Source organism: Mastomys coucha, unplaced genomic scaffold, assembly GCF_008632895.1.
Source record: "Mastomys coucha isolate ucsf_1 unplaced genomic scaffold, UCSF_Mcou_1 pScaffold21, whole genome shotgun sequence".
In the NCBI taxonomy this organism is placed as follows: Eukaryota; Metazoa; Chordata; class Mammalia; order Rodentia; family Muridae; genus Mastomys; species Mastomys coucha.
The window spans coordinates 114,652,268-114,676,309 of NW_022196904.1; the positions used below are offsets into that span (position 1 = coordinate 114,652,268).

The 24,042-nt window shown below is 49.7% G+C and overlaps 1 protein-coding gene across 1 annotated transcript in view; it reads right to left on the reverse strand.

Annotated features, from left to right (window-relative positions):
- Positions 1 to 292: 292 nt before the first annotated feature.
- Gtf3c1 (general transcription factor IIIC subunit 1) overlaps positions 293 to 24,042 on the reverse strand; it is a 66,605-nt gene continuing 42,855 nt past the window's right edge. The window contains exons 20-37 of the mRNA XM_031388222.1: positions 23,162 to 23,300; positions 22,681 to 22,816; positions 22,297 to 22,375; positions 21,981 to 22,169; positions 18,921 to 19,078; positions 16,693 to 16,835; positions 15,001 to 15,082; positions 13,636 to 13,748; positions 11,398 to 11,460; positions 10,522 to 10,615; positions 7,661 to 7,833; positions 6,600 to 6,887; positions 5,819 to 6,078; positions 4,758 to 5,047; positions 3,192 to 3,702; positions 2,659 to 2,698; positions 1,746 to 1,938; positions 293 to 1,067 (exon numbers count right to left, since the gene is read on the reverse strand). Coding sequence (XP_031244082.1) covers positions 840 to 1,067; positions 1,746 to 1,938; positions 2,659 to 2,698; positions 3,192 to 3,702; positions 4,758 to 5,047; positions 5,819 to 6,078; positions 6,600 to 6,887; positions 7,661 to 7,833; positions 10,522 to 10,615; positions 11,398 to 11,460; positions 13,636 to 13,748; positions 15,001 to 15,082; positions 16,693 to 16,835; positions 18,921 to 19,078; positions 21,981 to 22,169; positions 22,297 to 22,375; positions 22,681 to 22,816; positions 23,162 to 23,300 — 3,179 coding nt within the window. The 3' untranslated portion in view covers positions 293 to 839. The remainder of the gene's footprint in view (positions 1,068 to 1,745; positions 1,939 to 2,658; positions 2,699 to 3,191; positions 3,703 to 4,757; positions 5,048 to 5,818; positions 6,079 to 6,599; positions 6,888 to 7,660; positions 7,834 to 10,521; positions 10,616 to 11,397; positions 11,461 to 13,635; positions 13,749 to 15,000; positions 15,083 to 16,692; positions 16,836 to 18,920; positions 19,079 to 21,980; positions 22,170 to 22,296; positions 22,376 to 22,680; positions 22,817 to 23,161; positions 23,301 to 24,042) is intronic.

Here is a 24,042-nt window from a genome sequence, read left to right on the forward strand (position 1 = left end):
GGCTCACAGTGACATAGAGGATGAGACAGGTTGGAAGCTGGGTCAGGCCACTGAGTGCCATGCCTGTTTAGGTAGGAAAGGTGGACAGGAAGGGGCCAGGGACTGAGGCTCAGGCTAGCTGTGGTGAGTGGTCTCTGTGTGGGACCCTAGACTGTCATTCTGAAGGCAAGTCTTGCTAAGACTTGCTTGCATTTTTCAACAAAAAGATGAAAATCTAAGGTCCCACCATAAGGTGAAAACTCAAGAAGGGGAGTTCTTTGGGAAACAACAATGATTATGTAAATACACAAAGTGCATTTCATCTTACTTTAATTACAAAATAAATAAATACATGCCAGGGGCTTGTATCTAATGGAAAGAGAGAAAAATAAAACAAAAGCAAAACCTATAGGCCTTGCTTCTGGCAGGAGGGGTCCCTGTGGGAGACCTGGCCTCAGTCCAGGCCAAGTTGGGATGCCCTACATAGGAGGAACAGATTCTGCCAGATACCCCAGTGATATCTTCACAAAGCCCTTCCTCTGAGTCTGAACGGTATGGCGGGTTTCAGGTGACTTAGGGCTCGGTCATCAGCTCTGCTCCCCAAACAACACCCACCCTTGCAGATACTGCTGCTGCTGGAGTCTGAGTTCAGGGCAGGACATGGGCCTGCAGGAAGGCTGGGCACCTGGGAGCACCAGCAGCATAGGGTAGAGGGGAATCAAGTCACCTGCTAGTTGCTACACCTGGGCTAGGCTGGGCTGAGCTGTGGGAACAGCCGTGTGAAGGATAGGGCTCATGGGATAGTCCAGGTGGAGCAAGAAAGCGCAGACAAAGGCTCCTCCGCTGGCCTGGGGCAGCATCTATAAATGGATCCACTTGTTCCAGTTGATATCATGAGGGAAGACACGGCCCAGACGGATGGTACAGTCCAGCGTAGGTTCATAAAAGGTGACAGTGCTCTCGTGGCAGGAGAGTGCCTCAGCCTCACTGGCCTGACCCAGGCCTTCCACCACAGGCCTGGAGAAGAGTGAGACACTCGCTGGCTTCCTCAGTGTCCGCTTCTGGATACAGCCGAGGGACTCTAGGCCCTGAAGATACAAACAGGTGGGGTTAAAAAGGCCCTGCTTGCTTGGGGATCTGGTCTTGCTGCATTTATGAAATGTACATAATGATCCCAGGCAGAAGATGGCCGAAAATGGCCTTGAAGGAGGCAGGACTTCAGGAAGGTTTCCATCAGATGGATGGAGAGAGTGGAGAAGGTGTGGGTGCCACAGTGACAGGACGGGCGCTCTTCAGCCAGCAATGGCTGTGGTGGCTTCCCACTAGGAAGTTCAGGGAATGTCACACTAATATCAAGTTCCTAGTTTGTTAGGAAGCTGGAGCCCAGAACATCATGGGAATTGGAGCTCAGGGCAGCTGCCAGCCCAAGCTGCTTGTGTAGTGGTCACACGGTCCTCAGCTTTCCATGCCACCTCCACTTATTTACCCAGGATTCCTGAGGACCTGTGAGCATGAGATCCTGAGTGTGAGCCAGGAGGACAACAGCAGGCAGGGTAAGATTAAGTGCAAACGAACCCATGGGACAGTGTGCTTGCTGCAAGGATGGGCTGTTGCAGGCAAGGGAGAAGGGAATCAGGAGCTAGGCAGGGTTTCAAGGACAGTAGCAGACCCCTCTGTCAATGGCCAGAAGACACTGAAGGTTAAGCTGAGATGGTGACATCTGAGGTGGGGCCTTCCATGAACCTGCCCCTGCCCTGTGTGCCTACCCGGAGCAGCTCAAGCACAGCGACGGGCTGCAGGACGCCCTGGTAGTACTGCAGGAGGCAGCTCTCTGGAACACCAGGCCTTGACATGATGTGGTAGAGTACAGCCTCTAGCATGCCTTTGCACACAGGCATGTTCAGGCGCCCATCCACACCACGCCACGGGCGGCCAACGAAATACACTCTGTCACAGCCGCTGTAGACAGACATTCAGTGTTAGGGAGGAAGAGGGGACATGCTGGTCACAGACAGGCTACTCTGGCTCAGGGAGGCCCAGAACTTGGCCACTAACTGCCCACGGCTCTCCAGTCTCTACTTGCTCCCAGGCAGGACAATCCCCAGCTAAGTGCAAGTAAACTAGACCAGAACCCTCCCCATTGTCTCACTCTCAGATAACCCCATGCAGTAGCTCTGCCTCAGGCACAAAGCTGCCACTAACCCAGGACAGGCTTTGCTAGGTCTGGAGGCCATGGCTGAGATGGAAGGTCCATTTGTGCCTTGGGAGTCGGACCCAGGGTACAAAGCCTTGCTGGGCTGAGGCCACAGACACATGGAGGGAGGCTCTGTGGGCCCCACTGACGGTTCCTCTTCAAGGCAGAGGTATGCCATCTCTCAGCTACAGGATTGAGGGGCTGCCCTGGGCAGGCAGTTCTAAGTTCTGTCTAATGTGGTCATAGGCTGGTTGGGAAGGCCTTCTCTTCACTACCTATACCTGATGGGTATAAGGATACAGTAGGCCAGGGGAGTGTGAAAGCCCTTGGCTGGGAACGTCTGTTTAGTGCAAATTACCCACGCTTGCACCCTATGAAGGAGCTTTGTACAGTGACTGACACTAGGTGGATGTCTTCCACTAGCCTGAAAGCTGAGGCCAGACTACTTCCTGCTCTGCCCCTCCCTGTGAAAGATCCCCATTTACCTCTCCCATGCTGCCTGGGCCATGTTGCTCTCTGTGAGATCTGTAAGAGAGGAAAAGGTGGCAGGCTCTTAGAAGGCAAAGTGGGAGGTCATGTCCCTTGCCCCTCTCCTCTCATTCAACGGGCACCAAAGTAGATAAGCAGCGACCAGAAAAACAGCCTTCTCCCCAGAGTATGGTACTGCAGTGGTGGAGGCCAAGAGCTTTGACCACAAGGCCAGTGTATAGAAAGCTCTCAGGCAGCAACAGCCCGCACAACAGTAGCAGTCTCAGGGGATGCCCCGCTGCTGGCCAAGGCTCAGAAGCTTCTAGGTGTAAGTAAGTCTCCTCCCCACGGTCACTAGAGCAAGTCCAATGCTTGCACGGCTTGGCCCTGTAGGCATACCTGTTGAGGGAGCCTCTGCCTCTGAACATACCCCTGAGGCCTACTCTGACTAACTGAAGCCTTGGGTGGCAGGGTAGGTTCCCAGTCTGAGGTAGGAGGCTGGAGCAGTCACATGAAGGGCATAGAATGGGAGAGGTGTCGAGGTTAGTACCTCTGGGGTCTTCAGAGCCTTCTGGAAGCTGGAACTCACAGCCCAACTGCTCTAGGCCTGAGATACCAACATTCTCTTGGTTCTCCTGCCTGGGGCCCCCTGCACCTGCATCTTCAGGAGCTACAAGCTGAGCTGAGGCCTGGGCCTCTGTCCCATCTTCTGCTCCAGGTCTAGGGCTGGAAGCCACACGGACATCCTGTAGTGTGGGCTTCTTGGCAGGGAGGCTTGTGGCTTCCTCAGCATCAGTCTCAGGGCTCTGAATGGAGCAGTAAGGACGCTTTTTAGTGCTATGGGAGCTGACTGAAGGCATGGCTGCCCCTTCAGAGGTGTGGTCTTCCATGGAAGACCCCTCAGGGAGTCTGGATTGGCTGTCATCTGCCGAGGCCTTGCTGTCTATTTCCATGTCTCTCAGACGCATTGAATGCAGAAGCCAGGGCTGGGCAGAGGCCATGGCCACTAGGCGCACAGTGTTGCCTCCAACTTCCATGACTTGTTGCTGTTCCAAGAGGTCCTAGAAAAAAGGGACATAGGGTCTGTTGGGAAAGACGGGTTTTTACCAGGTAGGTGGAGTGGATGGCACTCCAGCTAGGGTCAGTATTCTGAGAAGGCAGCAAGCTCAGGTCCAAAGGGATGAGCTGTAAGCTGCATGGGCCTAGTGGGCTCTCTTTATACCTACTGTGTTACTCACAACACAGCCTAATGTCTGAAGTCAGAATAGCTCTCACTGATTTAACTCTATGACTCTTTTGCCTTGTGTGTCCTGGGAGTCCCAGGGGCGGTCACTGTTTCAACAAGATCACAAAACTCCCTTGTGTCTAGGTCATACCTGACCTCACTGTTTGCTTCTGTGTAGGGAGTGTCCCCCAAATCACCAGCACTCCTTTTCTCCTATAAACTCAAATTCACTGACAGATAGCACCCAGGCCTTGCACCCTGACTAGGGTGCTAAAGTCAGCAGAAAGTGCCTGGCTTACAACCCTCTTGTGGTCAGCAGGCTCTTTCTCCACAGCCTGAGGATATGTGAGGGCTCGCAGTTAGTTTTCAAGGCTACAGTCAGTCAAAGAACACTTTAAACCATGGAAACAGTATTCCCTGAGCTAAGAGCTTCTCAGAGACACATGCTGGCCTTCATTCTGGCTGGGTTTCCTGCAGTGGTCCTTGGAGGCTACATGGCCCCAGTCAGCCTTATCTCTTACAAAAAAGATCCCACATGGGAGCCTTCAAATCAGACCACTGAGCTGCAGCCTACTCCCAGAAGCTGCTCAGAGCAAGTAGAATGATATTCTTTGGGTCCAAGGGTTACATAGCATGTCCAAGGGACCAGGCAGGTAGTGAGATAAATCCAGGGAGTACGGGAAACCTCTGAGTTGGGGGGAGGGGGAACTGATAGAAGAGCCATGGAGGATGTGGCCTATCCCAAGGAGGGATAGTCACTCTAGGCCTCAGCCAGGTCCTAGATCTGGGGGCTAATAGAGTTTAGGGGGTATGTGATAGCAATTGATTTAATTAAAGGGAAACTACAGGCAGGCATCACTTCTGCAACTGTATGCCTGGAGCTCAGCTCACCTGGATATAGTCCAGGAACGTCCTGGTGCGATTGTCCGCTATCTTCTCCAAGGTAGAGAACTGTCTGCTCAGCTTCTCCCTGTCAACCCCGAAGTAGTCAGCAGCTACCACAGCCTGCAGGATCTCTAGGGAGGCAGCCACATCCTCAGGGCTGTACCCAGACTGTGCCATCTGGTGGGCAAACTCTTCTGGGCAGCGGGTGTGCAGCTGTGGATCCACCAGGCTGGTAAAGGAGGCAGGGAGGCAAGAAGGGCCAGCCTGGAGCTCTTCTAGTGGTGTGGCTGTGAACCCTGAGACCAGGAAGGAAGAGAAAAATCAGCAAACAGAAACCCTTCTTGGGACCAACACATATGGTTGTCTGAGGCAAGATCTGCTCCAGCACTAGTTCACTGTTCCCTAAGGAGCCATGGGGTAACCTTCCGGGGACATACTGGGCCCTGGCAGGCCGACTCTTAGCATGTAACTATAGATCAGACTGCAGGCCTGAGCCCTTCCTAAATCTCATGTCTTCCCTACTCCTTAACCCTGAGTGGTGCCCCAGACTCCAGGAGCCAGGAGGGCTTCTTTAGTTGAGATAACAACCTATAGGTTGGCATAGTATTTTTGCGTGCTTCAAACTTCAGACAAAATAAAGTTCAGACTGGGTAAAAAGTGACAGCAAACACTATCCAGCTTGATCATACAAAGGACAACTGGCTTCAGGGTAGAGAAGGCAGGGCCCTTCCAATCCCATCCTCTACCAGCAAAGAGAAAAGGTATATGTTATCTAGAGCTTCTTAAATGATCAGCACCCACGAAGGAGGTGGGTGGTGGCAATGGAGCTGAAGTCTTACCTTTGACAGCAAAGAGATAAAGGACAAGATTTAACAGTGTCATAAACTATGGGATTTGAGGTTCTGAAAGTATCACAAGAGATCAGAAGCATGAAGCATAGACAGGCAAAATGAGGTGTCTGCTATAGACACAATGCCACTCTTCAAAGCTCCAGGGCTGTATGCCTGGCCAGGGTGCCAGGCATGCCAGAGCTGCCCCATCCCTGAACTGTGTGGCAGGACACTCACCAGTGGGCCCAAGCTGGGTGGATGCAGGGGTGTTGCGCAGTCGGAATTTAACTTGGCAGGAATTGACCACGATGCTGTCATTGGGGTTCAGGTTGCGAGTGCTGACCATGCCAGGCACTGTGTAGTAACCCCTCATCAGCAGGTACTTGGTGTGTGAGGCCTGATGGGCCTTTACTTCCACACCCTGGCGCTTGGGCCCTGAACCTTCATCCAGGTCTTCCTCCTCTTCATCATCATCCAAGCCACCATCTTTCCCCAAGCTGCAGAAGAGAAGACAACTAAGTGCCTGGCCTTGGACCTGTCCCACACAGCCATCACCAAGTGGCAACTGTTGTCACAGACAACACTCATTTGAGGTGCCCCGTTTTTCTGTCACCACCCAAAGCCTCCCCCTTACCCACCCCATGAAGGGCCTGCTTGGCTCTGCCACAGTTAAGGGCCCTGGGCTCATATCCTTCCCTGTGGCACTTCCTGTGACCTCTAAGAAGGTACCAACAGAAAACTCTCTGGACACTGCCCTGCAGCTCCTAGTCCCAAATTGGGACAGGTCTGTAATCCAAGTGCTAGATCCCAAGAACTCACTGGCCAGCCAGTGTAGTTGAATCCATTCTCATGTCTACACTCCCACAAGGATATGTACATACACCACATGCTCAGACCGGATGGCTGAACAGGTAACCCTGGTGGTCCCACAACAATGAGAGGAAATGACCTAATGCCTAATGCCTCAAGAATCTGTGAGCAGAGCCACATGCACGGTGGCACTGCCCTGGGCTCTGACCTCTTCATGACCTCACTCTCCACCATGGAGCTGTCCACCACCACGATCTGCTCTGGGATTCTGACATCCACAGAGAGGAGGCCCAAAGAGAAGAGGGCCAGGACTGTTACACAGTATCCTCCAGGGCTGTCCAAAGAAAATGCCACCAGGTCATTTGAAGAGTCACTGCTATCCAGGTCCTTGAAAGAAAAATGATCAGGCTGGTCTAGCATGCCATTGGTCCGTAGTCTGTCGTAGAACTGGAAGGATTCGGTGCAGATGGTGGTGGGAAATCGCCAGGTGAAAAGCCTGCAGGCAAGGCAGAAAGGAGGTGCCACTGAAGAGCTGCTGTTGAAGCCTGTGCTGGGCCACTCTGTGGAAGTCACTGTACTCAAAACAGCCTGCACCCTCATGTCTGAAGCACTCCTGCCCACTGTGATGGGAGACAGTGTTGCCACCCAATGCAGTCTAGACATCTCTCCCCCACTCACCTTATACATCCAAGGTGGGGCTAGTGTTTTCATCTAAACTAAAGACCTTGCAGTGCCTCATGCCAACAGCTGCTGACCCAGGGAGGAACCTCCTTTTGTGACAGTTGACAGAACACATGCGCCCAATCTCACTGCCTGCTGATGTAAGCAGAGGCCAATCCTCTGACAAAAGCCCAGGGAGCAGGGACCCCAGAAGCAAAGGAGCACATAAGTCATTAGGTGAGGACCTGGAGGTAGGAAGAGTTGCAATGGGAGAAGCCTAAAGAACTAGTGGTGGACCTGTTGTGTCCAAACGTGGCCCCTGCTAACTTGAGGCTAGCATGATATGCTGAGTGAGGAGCTTCCCACACTTGTAGTCAGGGACTGGCAGTATAGAGGTTCTGAGGGCATCCCACCCAGCCCTACAGTGTGCAAGTGGTGCAAAAGGGCTCTGAGAAGAATGGGGGAGAGATAAGGCTAGCCCACTGGGCAGGTGCGCTGCTACCTGGATTGCTTACAAAACTACTAACTTTCCCCCACCTGCTTCATGGCAGCATTCCTCATGGGAGACAGGCAGAAAGAGAATCCCTCCTGGGCTGAGGACATACTCACTTGTAGTATGACTGGGAGAGCTGGTAGGACATGGGCACAAAGGGCACGGCACGGTTCTTCTTGGGACCCTGGGAGTGGCTGACACGGCGACGGTTGACCAGGCTCTTCTTTTGGCACTCCATGAAGGCCCGCACCAGCACAGGCTCCCGGAACTCCCGGTAGAGGCGGAAGATCTGTTAACAGCAGATGGAAGGGTGAGGTGCTAGAAGGGGAGCAAGCCGTGGCAGCATCGAAACTGCAAGGAGCCACACTCACAGCAAGACTGGCTCAGCTAAGCAGCCTGAATGTCTCTAAGGCTCTGAGGCTCTTGGATGGTAGTGTCCTGGGGTTTCTTAGTGGCAGAGCACACTGAGGCACTGAGAGCCAAGTGATACTCTACAGCCTTGCTGTGAGGAAGAGTGAAACCAAGAAAGCAAAGTGACCTCACTGCTGAGCAGCTGGGTGGTCATTTGGGGCTTGTGTCACATGGAGGGATCTCCTGGAAGAAGCCATCTAAGGTCCACACTGATTCTTCTAGGCAGTCTGACTGTCAGACGTGGGTGTATAGTTAGACCCCAGGGGAATAACTGCATTGGTTGCATGGGGCAGAGAATGAGGTTCCAATTTTTTTCACCTTACTACAGTGAGGCAGAAGCTAGGTGTGGTGGCACATGCCTTTAATCCCAGCACTCAGGAGGCAGAGGCAGGTTGATCTCTGTGAGTTCATGGCTAGCCTGGTTTAATAAGTTCCAGGACAGCCAGAACTGTTACACAGAGAGAACCTGTCTCAAAAACAAAACAAAACAAAAACCACAAAGAAGTGGAGAAACAGTTGCAGCCAGCACTGAGGCTCAGCCTTCTCTGACTTCTGCTCTTGACCATTTGCAGGGTGCAGCCTTCAGACACCTGCTACTGTGTGCTGGACCACACTGACCGCCTTCAGACACTGCTACTGTGTGCTGGACCACATTGACTGCCTTCAGACACTGCTACGGTGTGCTGGACCACACTGACCGCCTTCAGACACTGCTACTGTGTGCTGGACCACACTGACCAAGAAGACGGTGGGGTTTACCTACTTGGATCCTGAGAGTTGAGGCTGCCGCAGGAAAGTATCTTTGTAGTTGTCTGAGAACCTGGATTGCAGGCCCTGACAGCCCTGGGTCCTCAGTGTTACCGTCTGGGAGCCACAGAAGCATCCTGCCTGCTCTGGGGGAAGGGTGGTCAGGCAGTCTTTCTCATATGACTTCCTAAGCATCTGGGGTACAAAGCTGGTCCCAGACACCTCCATCTGAGCCTAGAGATCCCTGGAGATGGAGGTGGGAGCTGTCTTTTCTCTGGGGCAGTTCACAGGCCTGGACTCCCTGCTGAAGTACCTTCGCTTTCTCTCTAAGTTATGTATGAGCCCAAAAAAGACCTGGTGTGGCCATGGCTGAGTACTTGGGACTTCTGCCTCACTGTCTACTCTCTCTGTAGCTCAGACTTACATAGGGCTTTGTGTTCTCCAGCTGCAGAATGCCCATGAGGCCAAGAGACAGTTTACACCAATAACCAGGTTCTCACTCAAAACTATGAACATTTTCTGGGTATCAAAAGGCACAAGAAATAAGTGCTACCTGGAAAAAAGTGAGTGTGTTCTGGTGCTCTCAGATACAGGGGGTCCTAGGTGTCCTTGTGGGACACAAGTGTACCAGGTGAGAGATCAAATGTACTTTGGGATCAGCCGAGGCATGATCACTGCTGCGTAGTCCAGGCCAGGGTAGTACTCTGAAGCAAGGTATCAAAAACACCTTCTTGTCAAGCATGGTGGTGTACACTCTCAAAAAATGGGTTAAGAGCACTGGCTGCTCTTCCAGAAGACCTGGGTTCAATTCCCACAACCCACATTGCACCTAACAACTGTGTGCAAATCTAATTCCAGACTCTCTCTTTTCACCTCTGTGGGCAACGTACTCCATGTGGCTCACAGATAGATATGCTGTCAAAACACTCATACACAAAAATAAAAATAAATCTCAGAACAACAACAAAACCCCAAATCTGGCATCTTCCTTCAGCAGTTCCAACTTCTCTAGTTCTATGGCACAAGCCTTATTTAGAAGGTGTCTATAGCTCCAGCAGGGCACATACCAGCATGAAAAGAGCCTCTGACAACCAGTGCTAAATGTCAATTTTTCTTTCTTTCTTTTTTTGGTTTTTCAAGACAGGGTTTCTCTGTGTAGCCCTGGCTATCCTGGAACTCACTCTGTAGACCAGGCTGGCCTCGAACTCAGAAATCTGCCTGTCTCTGCCTCCCAAGTGCTGGGATTAAAGGCGTGCGCTACCACCACCCGGCAATTTTATAGACTCTAGAATCACCTGAAGACTTCTGAGCATGCCCATGAGGGATTATCCTGATTACAGTAATTGAGGAAGGAAGGCCTGCCCACTATGGGCAGCTCTATCCCTTGGCTGGGAACCATGCAGCAAACTCAGCAAGCATTCTGTACTCTGTCTTTGATTGCAGGTACTATGTGCTTCAAGTTCTTTCTTTCTTGACTTCTCTGGCACAAGACTTCCTCTTGAGTTGCTTACCAGAATACTTTATCATAACAACAGGAAAAGACAATGAGACAGTGGTCCAGGGCCTCTGAATCAGAACCAGGGACAGGGAGGCACAGGCTTACTGGGTTGGCATGCTGAAGAGAGTGCTTGCACAGCATGTAGGAAGCCTTAGGTTTGATCATAACAACAACAAATACACAAGTCAATACTCTTAACAAACAAGAATGAAAGGCATTCAGGGCCCCTGAGATGCCACAGCTGAGAAGAGCAGAGTGAGCTGAGCGCCCACATAGATCCCTAAGGGCCCGAGGGCCTCTTGTGCTGAGGCCAGTACCCACCTGGAAGGACTGGCAAGAGTTGGACTGGCTGTTAGAGAGGGACAGTGTGCTCTGGATCAGGTTCTGTAGCACCAGGTAGTGGATGTCCTCCACACTGAAACACAGTAAGTATGAGGCTGTAGGAGGCTGCTGCCCACAGCAGCACTCCTGAGATGAGAAGTATACACACAAGAATCCTTAGTTAAGACATTTCAATCCCACAAAATTGCTATGAATGCTGAAGCAGTCACAAAATCAAATTAAATGGCAGTTGCTAGGACATACTAATTGTTCAAGTTTTTCTCTGTCTCTCTGTTTCTGTCTGTCTGTCTCACTTTCTCTGTCTCACACACACACACACACACACACACACACACACACACACACACACACACACACTCACACACACACACAGAGTTCCCAGTTCCCAGCTAGATGTCTGCTTGTAATCTCAGGCTGAGATGGACAGCTGCCCTACAGAGCCAGTTCCAGGCCAGTGTGAGAGACAGAGTAAGACAGTGTCTCCACTTAACGGGTAAGGGGCAATATGGTGGGGAGCCAGATTCTAAACCAGCTAGTAAAGTTGTGCTTTTTCTATCCATGATTCTAAACGAGAAAAAAGGATCATTCTGTACTGCAAATGCTGAACATTGCTTATATGAGATGAGAAAAAAACATCTTCTGTTGGGTCAAGCTCACGTAAGACAGGTGGATGACATCTGAAGTTAGGGCTTGGCCAACTTCCTTTATAAAGGGCCAGACTCCATGGGCTCTATTAAAACCTCTTAGCACAGGAAGGGAAGAGTACAGACAGCACATCAAATAAACATGGCTTGTGTGGCAGGCTGGATTTGGCCCTAGATCTCTATCCGGGCTATAGTGAGACATGGCACTTACCTATTAAGTTCATCCTCTTTCCTGACACGGTCCTTTTCATCCCCGATTGCCAACACTCGGTATCTGCATAGGAGGCAGAAAAGCATGTTGGGGCAGAGCAGTCCTCCACTGAGCTGACACTTGCTTATAGCCGCCACTCATTGCTGAAGGGCTCAACACTTGAACTCAGTACATGCAGAAATGCCACCAGGTTTCACCCATCTAACAAGTCCACTCTTAACTGCTTGAGGATCAGGAAAGTCAGTGCGCTCTTTCAAAGCATAGTGGTTTCACATGGATGGGCAGGGGTACCAGGATACGTGTGTGTGTGTGTGTGTGTGAGAGAGAGAGAGAGAGATGGATATACTTATTTATAGGTATTTACAAGTGCACATGTGTGTGCAAGTATATGTGTATGTGTGTGGAGGTCAGAGGTTAACCAGGAGTATCTTCCTCAATCACTCTCTGCATTATTTACTGAGGCAGGGGTCTCTCACAGGCACATGCAGCTTGGTGATCAGCTAGTCTAGCTAGCCAGCTTGTTGAGGAATTCTGTCCCTGCCTTCTGTGTTGCCACGACCACCTGGCTCTTAGGTAGGTGCTGGAGGTCTGTCTGATCTCATAGAAACCAAATAGGAAGGTGCTATGAGACTGAAGGCAGGAAGAAGGACAAGCAGAGGGAAGAAGGTTACAGTGAAGCCGAGGAATGAGTTCTAGTGATGTATTGTGCTTACAGATCATAATTAGTAACATATGACATATAACAAATATTAGGTGCCTTATAAATATAGACCATTATCATCTGTCAATGAAAAGTACGTTGGATATGATGACACACAGTATAATACAGTATCTGGGAGGATGAGGCTAGAGGATATGAATTCAAGGCTAGCTCTGAATTCAAAGTAAGACCCTGCTTCAAAAAACAAATATACAAACAAACCACCACCACCAAAACTGAAGGGCTAGGGGTTTGCTCTGGGCTATTAGTATTTGCCCAGCCTAACATCCAAGTTTAACCTTTAATACCACAGAAATAATATAATGCACAAATAAATAATGCAAATAAACACCAATGTCAATGGCAGAAGAATAGAACATTCCCTCTCCTTTCTGTGAGTTTTATGCAATATCACCTCACCTGAAACTCAAGTCAATCTAAATTCATGGAATTAACGGTTAAAACCACAGGTCTCACCAAAACTAAAGTACAACTTCAACTCTGCAATAGTAAAAATTTTACCTAAAATCTATTGACAGAAAATTTCACTTTCCTTATATGGGAAGGAGTGTCTGTTCTGCCTGGCCCCCAGTCGCAGGACCCAAGTCAATGTTATCAGCCACACCTGCAACTCGCTCGTCCTCTACTGTTCAGAGCTCTGCTTTTAAATCTTCACTTGTCTTCTTTCAGGATTACAACTGGCCTCTTGTCTGAATGCACATATGTGAAAACATCACTTGCATAAACCATACATCCATGCATGGGGATTCTAGAAACTGCTTTACTGCCAATTAAGAATAAACCCCAGAAAAAAGGTAGAGCTGGGCATGGTGACACATGCCCATAATCCCTAAGAATTAAGAAGCTGAGGCAGGAGGAATGCCCAGAGTTAGGGACTAGCCTAGACTATATAGTGAGTGCAAGGCTAGCCTCAGTTACACCAAACACAAAAAAGGGCAATTACCATGGAGATCTGAAAGACTGACACCATATTCATTATTGAAGGAACCTTAGAGAGATTCCCAATTGAAACCCTGAGACCAAAGGGTGTCTCCATGAGGGTGGATGCCACTGTGGAAACAGGCCTGGTTTACTCTCCTTCCTCACAAGTGGCTGAGCCAGAGAGCATAGGCTCTGCTATGAGAGCAACCTGGTAAGAACCTTGGCCCTACTTACAGTGTTCGAGCTGTGGTCCGAGCCTGGGGACAGAGGCCTGTGCCTCTCCAGGACTGAAGCTGTGCAGGGTGGATGATGCAGCTGGTCTGACATCTGGCTATGGTGCTATCTAATAAGTAAAGCAACAAACTTGGCAAAAGCCACATGTAATGTGGAACCTCAGGTAAGTGGGCAGCAAGGACTCAGTGGGAGAAAAAATATAGGTGCCAGGACAAGTGGAACCTCAGGTCACCTGACGTCAGGTGGTCCTTGAAGGGTCAACTGCAAAGGCAAGTACAGCCAGGCAGGTACTGTCCAGCTGGCTAACGTCTGCTACGCACATGCACAGTGAAAGGCTCTGCCCCTGACAACAATGCACCTACTTGGCAAAGAGTTCCTGGAGTGTGTTAGGGATCTCAAGATTGGGGTTCCTCAGTCCAGAGCTGAACTTCTCTTTCAGTTTCTCCACAAATTCTTTAAACTCCTTGGCACAAACCTGCAACACAAGAGCTTGATGTTTTTCCTTCTCATGAGAGAGAGGCTGTGTGTGTACACCAAGGGTACCATGGGCAAATTCCCTTGGCAGCCACATCCCACATGCCTGCTGTCTTTCTTACCCCCATCCTGAGGCCATGTGTCACCTGAGTGGTGAACACTCACTGCTATGCCAAGAATTGAGTCCATGAGTCGAGTGACACTGACAGCCCACCTCCCCCAGCCAGAGGGGAGATGCAAACATGACTGATACTGCCCCCACCATGCACATGGACACACTAGCCTTCTCTCAGCTTCGTCTTCCTTGGCTGCCTCATATAAGCTGGCCACTCCAGCTCCTCCTGTACAACTCTGGGCAGCTGCCTCAGGCAGAGCACTGCCACAGATAAGCCTCCACTCAGTCTCATACTGTTCCTGCAGCTCAAGCCCCTAAAAGCTTGGGATGTATGCAGCCAGAGAAGATGGGCTTCTTCCCTGGTCCTGGGCAGGCCTTGGCCCCTGTCTGGCTGCAAACCCGGGGTGCCATCATGCTCCAAGGGGGCTGTGACCCTCTTTCACTGCATCTATTCAGCTACCCCCGCTTCCCAGGTCAGAGTTCAGAGTAGATACTTCTAAGAGGCCCTCGGGGCAGACATGCTTGCTGACTGTTCTGTACTCAGACTCTCTCATTAGTAGAGATGTTATGGTTTGGTGTGGGGACACAGTATGACTGGACTCTCAGGATGAGGCAGTGTGTCAAACCACTCCAGCAGGACTGCATGGCTTATAGGAGAGGTGAGGTCTTCAGCCACATGAGGCTGCATTTGCCTGGTGTGTGCACTGCAGCATTCCCAACCCTCTTGAATCGCCTCATGCCTATGTCTTCTTCATCTGGGAGAAGGCTTGCCTGTCCCATGTGATGAAGGCCGGTGCAGTCTCCATCTGTTCCAAGAGCAGCCATGTTTGCTTCCCTTGGCTTCCCTGGCAGCAGGTCCAACACAGGACGAAGTGTCTGAGACAGCAAAGCTACCTCCTTCCAGTTGCCATCTGGCCCACCCGAGCAGCTTCAAAGACTCTGCCTGCAACTTCTAAAGAGTTTCTTTGTTTTCTTAACAAACCAGACCCTAAGCACAACAGCATTTGGAAGTAGCAAGTCATATGTGGTCATCTTTAAAATTGATGCCCAGAGTCAGGATCAATGATCCTGAGGGTTAGCCAGCCCTTCAATGCCCATCTTCAGGGTGCACTGGACTCTGCCACTGCATGAGACCTACCTTTGGGTCTTCGTAGTTACCCTTCCGACTCATGAAATCTCCAACAAGTGCCTTATCTTGGTACACTTCTGCCAGGCAGACCCTGTGGGAGGGAAGATCCAGAGCTGCTGCAAGTTGCACCCTCCTCCCGTTTCGAACATTGGAAGCTGTTGGCTTCCGCTTGCTGGGAGCTATGATTCACTTAAGCATGGGTGGGACAACTAGCTTTGGGGCATGAGTACCCTGTAGTGAATGGCACCCAATCCAAGTCAGGCTGGTCAAAGACTCACATTTTCCATTTGGCTTTTATCTTCCATGAAGAGACTGAGGGCAATAATATTCTCCCTCAGCCCTACCCTATCACAGGGATTTGGGTAGGACCAACAAAAGTGTGTGTGTGTGTGTGTGTGTGTGTGTGTGTGTGAGACTTGTAAATGAATGTACACCACCATTTTCTATCAGAGCTGCTGGGCACAGCATTGCTGGCCACCTGCCAGCCTGTCCGTGTCTGTGAGGAAAGTGGAACATGGCAAAGGAGAAACAGGTCCACCAGAAAGGCCTAGCCAGCTAGAGCCTACCATCTCTGCTGTCAGGGAAAGGAAAAGGTAGCTGACTTTGTTTTTTATCATCCTACTTCCAGGTGAGCACAGGACCCCATCCCCAGGAGACAGTCCAGGAGACAGACACAGGAGGACAGAACCCCAGGCCTGCTGACTATTAAACCCCCCTTTTTTTTCTTTTTTCCCAGGCTATGCTGGGACTAGGGAGCCCAAGCTTCAGACTTTATTCTCTGCCAGTTCTCTACCACTTTGACACACCTCTCTGAGGTGTTTCCTCTTCTGAAGAATAGGAGTAGGTGGGTATTTTTCCTTCAGAGAAAACTCTTTCAGGTAGGAAACAAGAGGATTCTACAGATAAGAAAAAGCAGCTTCGTATAAGAAAGGCCCTAGGCATGTAGTGTGGAGACCCTCAGGGCTGGCCATTCCACGGCCTGCTGACTACAGGTGACTTGCAGTGCAGAATCACTATGTGCCCAGGCTCCCCGTATAATCTGGAACAAGAACAACATAGGAGATTCTTCTGTCTCTCCTCTCACCCTACCCAATTCTTCTTGCACTGGGAGTATGCTATAGTTATCTCCCAACTTCACAGAGCCTCTCTGGCCTTCTCTCCTGAGTCTCCCAGGGAAGGGCCAGAGGCCTATAAGGAGATGGTAGGTTGACCTTGCAGCCAAGAGGATGCTTTGTGATTCCTGGGTACCTGCTGTCCCCATAAGACCCGGGCCCCACCTAAAAGTATCTGGGGACGACCAGTCCTGCCAAGGGGATACAGTGTTTTTTGTTGAGTGATCCTTGGTCTGTCATGCTTCTCAAGAGTGAGCTCCATGAAGAGTTCCTAGGACTGCTCTGATCAAAGCAGCACCAGTCAGTGTCCCTGACCTCTATGCATGGGGATAACCAGGGCAGACACACAGTGAACCAGCAGCCTTGAGAGCCTTGCTCTGCATCTGCTTCCAAGGGTAAGCTATAAGATGTACATGGAAGTGCCCAGAACCACCTCCAGATTCCAACACCTGGACAGCCATTGTACTCAAGTCACTCCATCTGGACTCCACTCCCGAGTCTGAACAAGTTGGGTGGAAGGGGAGAAAGGGAGCTAGCTGGAATGCTGGAATAAGGGTCTAGGTACAACCTAGTTGTAAATATGGCTTACTTGTAGTTCATAAAAGCCTGGGGATTTTTGACTATGTAGCGAGCTCTTCGTCCAACTGAGTGAGATGTTTTATCCAAAGACTCTTCAAAGGTAGCATGCAAAATGTCCCGCACGACCTGCCAGGTGACAAATGGTCCTTTTACCTAGTCCAAATACAGAGTGTGATAGTTAGTATCTACAGAGCCCATGTCCAGGACAGCTAACAGAAATGACTGGGAATGAATGTATCCTGGGAGCCTGTTTCCCCATGGAGGTCAAAGGGCTCACCTCATGTTTGCCTAGCTACATTGTGCCAAGTGAGGTCTGAGTACAGGAAAACAGGTCAAGCCTTCCACACCCTATGGAACTGTGTGTTCTGGCAAGCACTGAGAGGGAGGCCTTAGTATCAGGTAAAGTTAAGAGTCAATGTGCTTTGGTATAGCGTTCTTTCTTCCTTTTCACACTGAGAGAGGGTTTTCTCTGTATAGTCAGGACTGACATGGACCTTCTGACTTCCAGGATCAAAGGGATCCCCTTGCTGCGGAGGTACAGAGTTTTAAAGACTGAAACATTCTGTGTTCTCAGAGCCATTCTGTATCATGTGCATCTGTAACATCTATATCATCTGTATCACAGATGGTAGAAATGAACTAAGATGCAGGCTCAGAACATGTCCTCAAAGACGGTGATATTTCTAACAACTCTAATAAGATGTCATCAAGTTCTAGTGAAGAATGGTTGACTACATGATGGGGGAGGAGAGGCATTCCTTGCCACCAGTGTTGCAATAAAGAGCCATGTGAGAAGTTAGCAGAAAGAATTCAGGATGGCAATGGGCACATCTCTGTGGGGCAGTGGTCTGCTCAGGTAACTTAAGCTCAGTCGAGTACTTGGCTTTGAGCCCTGGACCCCTGTGGGTAATTTCTGCTTGCAGAAGCTTGGCCATAACTCCTGAGTCTTTGGTTCCTGTTTCAGTCACAACCCCTCAAAGATGCCCCTGCAGGAGATGTGTGCTCTATCAGGCAGACAATGCCCCAAGCTCCCAGCATTCTAGCTGGACCCTACACCTAGTCATCTGACCACAGCCAGGCATGCCATGCCCCATACAATCTAAAGGGCAGTTTGTCCCCTCCTCACTCTCTCTTCTCACTCTCTTCTTCTTCTTCTCTCTCTCACTCTCTAGCTCTCTTTTCTCTGCTCTCCCTCTCTTCCTCTTCCTCTCTCTTCTTTTGCTTTGTTCCTCTCTTGCTTTCTTCCTCTCCTCTCTCTCTCTCTCCCTTCCTTCTCCTTTCTTTCTCTCTACTTGACCAGCATATTTTCTCCTTCCTACAATAAAATACATTTACATTTATACATTGCCTCCTTTCTGCACTGGGGAAAGAGAGAGACCCAGGCCTTAGCAGCCGGCCCTGCCTTTGGTACAACATCTCTCCATCTTCCTTAGGAATAAACAGGGATGAAATTTAGGAGAGGGTGGGGTACAAGGACTAGAGACAAATGGATCAGAACAGGATGGAGAAAGCAATGCAGGCTCTCACTGGCTTCTTCTGGCCCAGTGTGGTAGTGATGAGGACAGATCAGCACTTAGGAACTGCTGTCCTTGTTGGCATCACTCTACCTGCAGGGGCCCTGACCTTGCTGACATGGAGCTCATGCCCTGCTGCTGCCCTCTGTAAAGAAGCATGAGTTCGTTCATGCCTTGTTGCACACATCAAGCTGGCAGGAAGTAGAACCAGGGGTGCTGAGGTGCTATGGGAATGTGAAGCGCAGGAACTCTGGCTGAGCTGTGGAACTTGCCACCACTAGATGCAAGGAAGGGTTTGCTGACTGAAAACAAAGCAAGGATGTTACAGTGAATCTGGAACACAAGTGCATAGGGCTATGGCCAGGAAAACAAATGTGGAGTGTCTCTGCCTTAGGGTACAGCTGCTCCAAGGGTCCATGGGTACCAAAATTACAGAGTCAAGATTGGAAATCAATGGTTCATGGTATAGAACACACCAACCTCTGCAGGCAGACAACATAGAAGGAATGGGCAGACAAGAGAAAAATGACCTACGTCACTACAGCCAGGCAGAAGTGCACATGCATCTGAAGGCTAGGAGAAATGTAGGCTGGTAGTACAAGTGCATGGGATTCTGGGAAATGCTTTTCTGGGCAGCCTCTAGGAATGGGAAACAAGTCCAGAGCCATACCTCTCAAGGCATTGCAAAGGGCTGTTCCCAGGGGCCTGGGGTGATGGGGGGTACCTTGGTGTTGAGGACATTGCTGGCAATTCGGCAGAGCATTAGCAACCCATCCTCCTGCATGGACCAAGAGACTCGAAGCCGGGTCATCATCCGGAGGGCATTCTGGTCAGCCTCATCTTGGTAGCGTAGCTTTTTGCTTTTGGCTTCTGGATTCTCTCCTAGAAACACAAGAGGAAAAGAGAGGGACCTTCAGCAACTGGCTTGAGCTAGCTTTTCTTCCAGAAGGGAAGAGCCTCAGCTACACTGCTAAGAAGTGACCACGCCTGCCAGCTACTAGATAATGCCCAACTCCAAACAAGCAAACCATGAAGGGTTCAACATCTTCTGACAGTTCTTTTACCCATTTCCCTTTGGCTGAGTATCATGGGTTCAGGTGAGGCAATGTGAATGTAACCCTCACTCCACAGCCAGAGAAGTTTAACAGTCAGTCCACTATCATGGGACCCACTCGTTGTATCATGTTCCCCACCATTCTGAAGCAGCTAGCCTGATAGAAAGATGGAATGGCCCTTTGAAGACATAGTCACAGCACCAATTAGGTTGCAGCCTGGGGGACCAGGGTGGGGTTTTCCAGAGGCTTTCAATCAGTCCGTTTCTCCCATAGGCAGGATTCCTGGTCCAGGCATTAAGGGGCGGAAAGGGACAGTCCCACTCACTATCACCTCTAATGACCTCTAGGAAAACCTTTGCTTCTTACTCCTGAGAACCTAAGCTCTATGGCCTAAAGGTTTCAGTTCCAGAGTAGAGAGTGCTTCTGCCAGGAGCCAGAAAAGTTTTCCTTTGAACTAGAAGCTCAGACTTCCTCTGGTCACTTTGGGCTTCTAATGCCCTTAAGCCAATAGGCTTAGAAAGGAAAAAGTGTTTGGGGGTGGGGGAGGCTGATCCAGATTACTAAGGGGAAATCAGATGGCTTCTACACAATGAAGGTAGGAAATATTATTTGTAGAGTTCAGGAGACCATTTAGGGCAGTAGTTCTCAACCTGTGGATAGCGACCCCTTTAACAAGCTTCTAACTTTTATTTTTATCTATTGTATTTATACTACAATTTATAACAGTAGCAAAATTATGAAGTAGCAATGAAAATAAATTTATGGTTGGGGTCACCACAACATAAGAGACTATATTAAAAGGTGAGAGAATTAGAAAGGATGAGAATCTTGAGGTGCTACCATGTCCTGTGAGAAGAAGTCAGTAGGAAACTACAACTTAATCCAGGCAGGATGACAAAGGGCGCAGACCCTTCAGGGATGAAGGTATGGGTCACTCCTCTAGAAACTGAACCAAGACAAGCTGAGCTGCTTCCAGTGGGTAAAAACAGAATGGGTACCAGAAGGAAGCCTGCTCCCTTTTTGCCTGCTTGCTTTTGCTAGCAAGTCCATTCCTTTTCTAGCATTAGAGCCATTTCATGATTCCAGCACATACTGAAGATCACATAAGCCATCAGCCCCGTGGACTGAACCACCTACTGGATTTACTGGTAGACAGCCATTCTAAAAATTTCCCTTTACATACTCATTCTGTAAATCTCTGTTCCTCTCATCATTTGCCAACCTCTGAATGCTTCCACTGGGTTGCCAAGTCCTCTGAAGGTAACTCATACAGATGCTTCTAGAATATGTTCAGAGTAAATGGAGTAACAAAGGCAGTCCCTGAACCCCCAAATATGTGTCTGCCTGTGACCTCAGGTTACATGCAGATTCTTGCATTCTATAGGGATAGCAAAGTCTATGCTCTAGGGCCATCTTGAAGACTAAAAACAATGGTATAAAAACAGGTACTGGGATAAGCAAGATGGCTCAGCAGGAAAAGTGGTTTGCCATCAGGTCTAACAACCTCAAGTCCAATCCATATGGTAGAAAAAAGAGAACTTAACTCGGGCAAGTTGCCCTCTGACCTCCACACATTCACTGTGGCTTGTGTGCACACACATATTCGGGCACATACACATACACAGATTAATTCAAAACTATTAAGGGACAACAAAGATCACCTCCTGCAGAGCCCACCTTGAGGCTGACCTTGACCATCACCTGATGAAGAAGCCCCTGAGACTGACAGTAAAGCATGCCTCTAGGTGTATCCCAATAGGCTGGGGCACTGATGGAATACCAGAAAGGAAAGTGCTGCTAGCAAAGGTGGCCACCCTGCCTTCTGTCCGCCTGAGCTGAGCTGCTCTGCTCTATCATACCCCTGCCATGAAGTTCTGCCGCACCACCTCAGAAACAGACCATCGACCTAACCTCTCAAACTGTGTGTCATAATGACAACATAGAAACCACAACAGCACAAAGTGCATGCTACATTAACTAAGAGCAGGTGACAGCACCATTACCCATCCACACTGTGGGGAGCTCTGGGCTAAGATCTACACAGACACATCCAGTCAACCCATTTTCCCTGAGGAATTCTGGTCTTTCATGTACTTGTAACAGGCTAAGTTGAGGGCTACATCAAGTGAAGGGTTGTTGTTTATTATGAATGCCAGCAACACAAACCAATAAAGTAAGTTTCTGCTTCAGCACCTTCTTCTCAAGACCCTGTCCCCAGGCTTGATTTGAAACACACAGCCTACTTACTCAGGGAACAGGCTGCCAGCACTCGCTTCCAGTAGAAATGCAGTTCAGATGCAGAACCACAGACTAGGAAGCCTAGCTAGTTCTGAAGGGACAGTGCAGATTCAAAGCATTCCCAGCTTCCTCCTAGTCTCACTTCAACAGGACTAAGCTTGGAGCAGATGCAGACACTCAAAGACGAAGCAAGAGAAGAAAGAGGAACTTCATTTAGATGACAAGAATCTTGCTAGGAAGTTTTTTTCCAGTGGAGATGAAATAAAAAATTTGCTAAATCAGAAAGTTGCTAAAGAGAAAGGCTGGCAAAGTACATGGCCAGAGAAAACTGGGGAAATAGCCCATCCTTTGATTGGCTAGGCATACAGCCAAGTCAGGGCTGCAGACAGGGAAAATGGACACTTTGCAGGATGAACCCAGGCCCTGTGGGAATAACACTGCAATGTGCCATAGCCATGCAAAGACCCAGGTCATGAACATCCCCAGGTGACCTCTTCTTCTTCGCTTGGTCTTCCTTATAGGCTCCTTCTTCAGCCGCTTCCGCTTCTGGCTCTTCCCACCACGCACTTTCCGGTTCCTGCCAGGGGTAGGTTCTCGGTCCAGTTCAAACTGTTCTTCCTTGTCAGCACAGAGCTCAGCATCAGCTTTCCCCTCTGACCAGAGAGGCAAACGGCCACTGCCTAGAAATAACCAGAGGACACGATTGTTGAGGACAGTCCCTGCAGAGGTCACACAGGCCAGCAGAATCCATGGTGGTGTTGGCCTCAACTCTCATACTTGCTCTCTATGTGGATGCCCAACACATACCTCCGGACCCAAGTGGCATTGGGCGCTTAGACAGGAAGGTCTGGAGTCTTCCTGTGAGCCCATTTTCGGAGGTGTTGTTCTGAAAGGTAAGGATAGCACTGAGGTGAGCTGGAAACTTCCATGGGTCTCTACAGCCACTCAGTTCCTGCAGGCACACGCCCCTCCTGGAGGCATTGTGCCACCAGACTTTCTGTGTGCCTCTAAAAAGGAACAACCACACATTTCAGATAGATTAAGCCAGAAACCAAACTAGGCCAGGCAGATACTCAAGTGTCCCCTTGTAACCCTGGCTTCACCAGCTAGCTCAGAAGTCCCAAGAGCCAGGAGGCCTTTTATAATGATGATGCCGCCAGGTCACTGGGCGGTGTGTCCCCAGGAGTCTACCTTTCTGGCTTTGTTGATGATGTAGCTAGTCCAGACCCAGTTGCGCTTCAGGTGTGCATAGAAGCTAGAGTCCAGCCCAGCAGCTCCCAGCCCATCTCCAGGGACTAGGCCTTCATCCACAACTTCTCGGCTCCCTCTAAGACAAGGCAAACAGAAAAAGAACCCTATCTGGTAAGTGAGGAGCTGGGGTACAGAGTGGGAGAACCTCTATGTGTATGTGTGACAGTGACCACTTTCCAAGGACACTGCTGAACAGGCAGAAAGAGAATGCTTGGAGCCCTAGGTTGGCAAGTTGTTAATTTTTCAGAAGTCAAAATATCTGATTTTCATGTGAAATCACCAACTTCTACATTCTGGCAATGGATGGAATTTCAGAAAAACAGTAATGCTCAGAAACATGACAAGCAAATTACTGTCTGTGGCTTCTAGCCTGAGTTTTTAGCCAAGACTAGGGCATACAGATGAGTGGGGTGGCACGCACGTGGTATACTCCAGCATGGCACACTTGCGCTCTAGGTTGTGCTTGTCCATGGCACTCTCCTGCTCCTTCCGCAAGCTGCCTTCTGGGTCACTGCCTGGATCAGGGCAGATCTTCTGTGCACACGGGCAACGCACCACACCTGGAGAACCAAAGCAGGGCTCAGTCATGTTTCTTGCCAGGTGCTGGCAGCCCGAGGGAGAGTGAAGAGTGGACATCTGGGCTGTGAGGTGTAAGGAAAGAGAGGCATGGTGGCAATGTCACACAGAATGAGGAGTGGAGAGAGCAGAGAGAGGTGAAAGCTGCAGCGGGAACTTCTGAGAGCATCTATACTGAAGCAGTCTGTAAGGACAAGGAAGCAAGTGACAACCAGGGTAAGCCACCTTCCTGGTTAGGACAGTGGTGGATGGTCATTCAGGCACTGGCTTTTCTTGGCTAGAGTGGTATATAAGCTAACTTGCTCGGCTTCACTGCATCCCACACAGGTGTTCGGACAGTTTTGGTCTAGAAGGCAAGGAACTCAGTTCAGGGAGATTAGACTTTGGCTAAGGCCATTGTTCCTTTGAGTAGACATGTGACACTTAGGTGAACTTAGGCCACTCTTTCATGTACATATTAAAGGAACTCACTGACATATTTGTTAAACAATATCCTCTTGAAAGCAAAAAAGGCACCATCATGGGGTTGGGGGTGGGGTCGATAAAGAGAACAAGCGGGGTACAAGCAGGGAAATGGTAAAAACAGGGGCTTTAACCAGGGCAAAAGAGGGGGATAAATACAGGAGGGTGAAATCAAAGTCTGAAAACATGATAAAGAATTATTTAAGAACACCCACAATACATGTAAGTCTGTATACACATACAGTTTAAAAGAAATAATCTGGG